The following is a 6,038-nucleotide window of genomic DNA, read 5'->3' on the forward strand; positions in this document are numbered from 1 at the left end:
TCGCCCAGGCTGGAGTGCAGTGGCGCGATCTCGGCTCACTGCAAGCTCCGCCTCCTGGGTTCACGCCATTCTCCTGCCTCAGCCTCCCGAGCAGCTGGGAATACAGGCGCCCGCCACCTCGCCCGGCTAGTTTTTTGTATTTTTTTTAGTAGAGACGGGGTTTCACCGTGTTAGCCAGGATGGTCTCCATCTCCTGACCTCATGATCCGCCCGTCTCGGCCACCCAAAGTGCTGGGATTACAGGCTTGAGCCACCGCACCCGGCCAGGTCCTATTAATAAAATTCTAATTTCTCTTTTTCATAGCTCAAATGATTGAATAAATGGCATGTATCCACTACTTCACTTCACCACCCACACTTTATTTTGCTACAATGTGTCCTTCTCCAATCATTTTAATAAAATTACTCTACCAACATTAGTAACCTCTTTCTAGTCATACCAATACATTTTTTTAGATTCTCATCATTAGCCCTTCTGACTCTATTCTTGCCATTTTTGTGGCCATATGACTCTACTGATCTCATCCTTCTACAAGGATTCAATGCCTTCTTACATTGTACCACCATATTCTCTCACTTCATCTCCAACCTCTATGACCTATCTTCTTTAAAGTCTTCTTTCCCAGTTCCTATGTCACACCTCCAAGGCTTAGTCCTTGTTTCTATTCTGTGCTAAAAGGACTCATCCATTCTGTTTTAAAAATCCACTCCAGACTAATTGCTCCCATATCTTTATCTCCATAACTTTACTCTTCCTTTGCCCTCAGGTCTTCAACCTCTCACCACCTATAACTCAATGCCACCTAAACCTACTCAATAATGTGCTATCTTCTCTGCCAAACTAACACAAATCTTTGATGGCATTTCTGATTATTTTTCCAACTTTCTTATTTCTGACAATGAGGCAATACTTCCGTAGTCCTCAACATTAAAAAACTTGTCTTTAAGTCCTTCCTTACTCAGTATCTCCAAACTCATCCTTTCTTCAAGACACTTCCTGAATATATTCCTTTGTTATTTCCATCATCACCTCACACATCAGTTACTGTAACATCTTCATAGGTAGCAGCAGTTTAACTGGTATGTAGTTACTGTGTTAATTTTCCAGAAATGTTTCTTGTATTACTTCTCCTGCTAAAAGGTTTTTTTGGTTCAAATTCATTTGGTTCAAACTTCTCCAAACACCACACTTTATCTCCTATTACCTCCTGATCAAAATCCAAGGTAATCTTTCCTCTCGTAGCCTTTTTCAGACTCATTACCGCCCCTACATGTGCTCACATCACTCTCAAACCCCTTTGTTTCAATGGAGCCTTCAAGAATCTCAGAATTCTTGAAGCCGATGGTATACTGGAGGGGGCCAGTGGAGACAAGTCCTGATTTGTAGTGTTTGCCAATAACCCTTACCATAGCAGATCTTAAGCTACTAATGTAACATCACCGAATATGAAATTGGGAAGAGACTTGCACAAAGTCAGTGGCTCCAGGACACCACAGCAGCACTTATAATCTGGTCTGTAATCTAAAGCTTTATATATATACTGTTTTGTATAGGTTTTTCTGGTGTATTATATGTTTGTTTGTTCACTACAATAAATCAGCCATAGGAGTGGTGCAGTCCATTCATTTTAGAGCCTTCACAATATACATACAGGGCATTCATTGTGTACTCAATAAATACTTGGTAAGACCTGGAGAGGAGCAATGAGCAAAGCCAAAGGTGGGGGTAGTTAAAATGGGTATGTTCTCATTTAAGGTTGGTTAGCAAGAACAAACAGAACAATAAGGTAGCAGAATGTGATAGAAATAAAATCAGAATGGGAGCCAGGGGATATTGGCTATGTCCCAGGTCTGTACCTGTGTGATCCTTAGCAAGCCGATTCCCTTCTTGGCCCTTAAGTTTCCTCATCTGTAAAAATTAGAGGACTAGATTACCTGAATTCTAAGATATCTCTCTACTCTAATGCTCTGAAATGTCAGTTATACTAAAAGGAAGGCAGCCCATAGTCCATTACATTGGTAACAATAATGACGATAATAAATTCATTTTCAAATCTGACCAGTCAACAGAGTTTAGGGCAGCAAAACTTTCTTTCAAGAAGAAACATTCTTGTAAGGTCATTCTATTCCTTTGAACTAATAATCATTCTGTAGAAAGATACAATATCCTAAAAGTTATATCTATTTTATTCTTTCAGGAGAAAAGAGGTGTGAAAACTCACCTTATATTTGCAGCATGTTCCAAGATATGTCCTAGCGTCCTTCGTCCAAAAAATATGCATTGCCTGTCTACTATGAGCTGAACACCAATAAGTGGTAAGGATTGAGTAAAAACAAAACAGATCTAGTGTTTACCCTCATGAAACCCAGCATAGTGTGGGTAAATGGCCATTTAGTTCCTAATCATCTGTATCAGTGCTTTTTAACTTAAAGAGCATGAACTGCTCTGAGTAGCAGATACAAGTTATGGACCCTCTCTCTCAAAAATGGTACACAATCATAAAAATTTGAGAAGTTCACAGGACCTCTCAAACATGGAAGTGTCCAGTACCACAACTTAACAACCCTGATCTGTATCTACAACTACATCTACAAAATAACAAATTCGAGCTCATAAAAGCCTATATTATGTTTGCTATATTGTTTGCTAAGGGAGTATACCAAAGATTGCCAACAGAAACAAAAGTAAAGGTCCGTCATTTATAAGGTTAAGTTTTGATCATCTGAAATTTCACTTATGTAGAGAATCTTATTCCAAATATTCTGGATAAATAAGGGACGCCTAGATTATGCTTTTTTTTTTTTTTTTTTCCCCAGAGACAGGGTCTCACTCTGTTGCCCAGACTGGAGTGTGGTAGCATGACTGTATTATAGCCCAATGCAGCCTCAAACTTCTGGGCTCAAGTGATCTTCTTGCCTCAGCTTCCTGAGTAGCTGAGACCACGGGTTTGAGCCACCATGCCCAGCTAATTTGTGAAAGCTTTTCGGAGAGACAGGCTCTTGCTAAGTTAGCCAGGTTGGTCTCAAACTCCTGGTCTCAAGCAATCCTCCGGTATCAGCCTCCCAAAGTGCTGGGATGGCAGGTGTGAGCCACCACACTGGGCCTACATTTCTATTTGATCTATCATTCCTTTGGCTAAGGCTGCTTATTAAATCAGTCTTCTTTCTTGAAAAGCCATTTGCACATGAAGATGTACTTGCATTTCAGAACTAAATCTGCATTTCATGACTCTTTCATTTCAGATTGAGACCCAATTAGTCATGACAAATTCATACACGCACAGCCCCTGAATGAACAGTTTGAACAACAGCAAAAAGCACAAAAATTCCAGAATTAGAGGGTACCGACTCCTATCCTGGCTCTAACATTTGCTGGCAAAGTGATCCTGGACAAGTCATCTCTAACTTATGTTTCTTCACTTATAAAGTGTGGGAGGAGTAAGACTCACCTGAGAGGGCTGCTATGAGAAATCCATCCAACAAAATAATGTATATGAAAGTGTTTAGCTAGGAAGTGGGTGAAAGGCAGTAGGTTGTTCTGGAGTTGCTCACAAAGCATCAGATATTCGTGGAAGATCATATGGAGAGAGCTGCTCATATAACATCCTTAGTGTGCTATTAAACATTTTATATCTGAAGTAAAATAAATTGTTCTTAAATCACTCAAGGAATTCTGCTTTGGTTAAGTGGGCAATAGTGAAGTTTTCACATATCAGAAGTTTGCAGAGAGGCTTTGGAATTTTCAAGATGCATAAATATACTATCAAAGCAAGAAGGTGAACTACTTACAATACACTCAGTATTAGTTCCAAGATGTCAAAGTTCTTTTCCTGTAGTCCATTTTAACTTTTTTACAGAGCAACGATCCTTTCACTTGCCTTGTTGAAAAGCTTTATAATGGTTAATATGATGTACAGAAGATATTTTAGGTGAATTAGTTCAACAAAACTGACAAAATCAATGAAATCAATCACAGTACTGAGGATTTTAGTGGAGAAAGTGTTTGCTTTTAAAGGAAGCAAATATAATAATACTCCTTAGTTTGAGACATGTTTTCCAGTCCATTCTCCACTGGAACATCAGATAAGCTGTGTAAAGGATAACCTTGGGGTGGGGAGGGTTATATACCAAACTTGTGAAACTATGCAACATTCACTTTTTTTTTTTTTTGCATTATTTCATTTACATTTACAATATACATTTATATTATTTGAATAGCCAAGTTTGGGGCTATTTTTCCTTTAAAAATTGAATTAACAACTTTTTAATAATGTAGCGCCATTGAACAAAAGAGCTCTGGTACCTAGAAAAGAGGCAAAATGCAAGCCCTCTGATTTCTCAACCCCTACTATGCCAAGGCTCTGCTGGTCCTCCCAAGAGTTTTCATTACCTAAGTCCAAAACAGTCATCACACAAATGTCTACCACCAAAACAAACTGCAGATCCTTCAATTACACACTTTCCTCCAAGAAATTCGAATCAATTAATTGTATAAGTGTTTAAAAGTAATGTATCCTCCATTTTAAGAAAATAATTATTATTAATCTGTAAGACCTAAATCCTTGGCCTAATCAGACATTTAATGAGTGGGGAAACTTCAGACTGGAGGTTTTCTGGGATAAACTCCAGAGAGGAAGGGGCAGGGAAGAGGGAAGACTCAAGTAGAGCAACAGATAGGGGTGGTTAGGGTGGAAAGCTGCATGAATGGGTAAAAGGGAAGTCTAGGGATAGTAGGTGTTTTACAGACTGAGCTCAGGGGAGTCTGAGGACTAGGGTGGGGAGAAGGGTAGGCACGTCGGCAGTTAAATTGGTGGGAGCTGAGTGGATGGAGATGAGGGTAACTCACGGGCAGTCTCCAATGTCTATCAGTGGCTGCTCACCTAGTTCTCTCCCACACTGACACTAAGGAGGCAGGATTCCGAGCAACCGAGAAAGTGCGTCATGGAATGGAGCCACTCTGGGGCCTAGGAAGGCTTCAGGATTCCCCCACCCGCAGCGGCCGGGCCAGCTGCCCTACCTCCCATAGCCCGACCGGCGTCTCACCCGCTGCCAGGAGCAGACCGCGGAGGGTCCCCATGGCCACCTACTACTCCACCGACCAGCGCAGAACTTCGCCGGGGACGGCGGCGCTAGTGAGCTCAATGTCACCCAGTGCTGGAGAGGGAAGGACGCAGGCGGCGCCGGGGGTGGGGCGTGCGCGACGCTGTGGACCGGCATGCGCCAGTGCGGGGCGTGCAGGACGTGCGCGACGCGCTGGAGACCGGCGGCGCCAGCCTAGTGCCCCTGGCGCCGCGTTCCGAGCCAGTTTTGGAAATGGTCTTGTGCAGTGTGGCGCCGTGGGTTCTTGCCCTAGCGGATATGCATCCATGGAAGGACCTGTGTGAAATAGAAGGGAAAAGTGCAACTTTCGTGAGCTGTAAACGCCCGAAATACACCAGATAAACCAGTATTCCAGTATGCCGCTCTTCCAGTGTTTTCAATGAACATACGCTTTTATCAGAAAACACGTAATTAGACTCAGTGCTCAGTGACCTTTTGGCTTTGGAGCATCCCTCAGGCAAATCTGAGAAATTAACGTATATGTTTTCAATTTGTTTTCTATTTACCTATTTTCTAAAAACATTTGATCATCTCCATCCTAAACACCTTACTCATACCCACCCACTCTGCCAGAAATGCCGTTTTTTCTTTGACGTTTCTTAGTGGTCCCAAATTCTTAACAAAGACCCCTCTGCTCCAGGGTCGAGGGAGGAAGATAGGCACTGGAGTGAGAGGTATTAGGCCTCACTTGCCTAGATTTCCTTCAACGACCTGGTAGGGGAACGACAAGGAAATTGTTTCCCTTTTGTGAAGATGGGATTGGAGTAAACAGTCCCTTCAAGTTCTGACAATCTTTGATCCATGCATCTGGCCCAGTTCCAGGAGGGCATGTTAAAGGGGTTAGGACAGCAGGGTGACAGGTTTCGAGGTGGATGCGGACCACGTAGAAGTCAAGTCTTGCACTCAGCCTCCCTAAGAATTCCCCTCTTGCTATATTT

General features: G+C 42.2%; 1 protein-coding gene across 1 annotated transcript in view; it reads right to left on the minus strand.

The window, feature by feature from the left end:
- FAM162A (family with sequence similarity 162, member A) overlaps positions 1-5,202 on the minus strand; it is a 25,628-nt gene extending 20,426 nt beyond the window's left edge. Inside the window, exon 1 of the mRNA XM_011971572.1 lies at positions 5,044-5,202. Coding sequence (XP_011826962.1) covers positions 5,044-5,077 — 34 coding nt within the window. The 5' untranslated portion in view covers positions 5,078-5,202. The remainder of the gene's footprint in view (positions 1-5,043) is intronic.
- Positions 5,203-6,038: the final 836 nt, after the last annotated feature.

This window comes from Mandrillus leucophaeus, unplaced genomic scaffold (assembly GCF_000951045.1).
Source record: "Mandrillus leucophaeus isolate KB7577 unplaced genomic scaffold, Mleu.le_1.0 Scaffold123, whole genome shotgun sequence".
Classification (NCBI taxonomy): Eukaryota; Metazoa; Chordata; class Mammalia; order Primates; family Cercopithecidae; genus Mandrillus; species Mandrillus leucophaeus.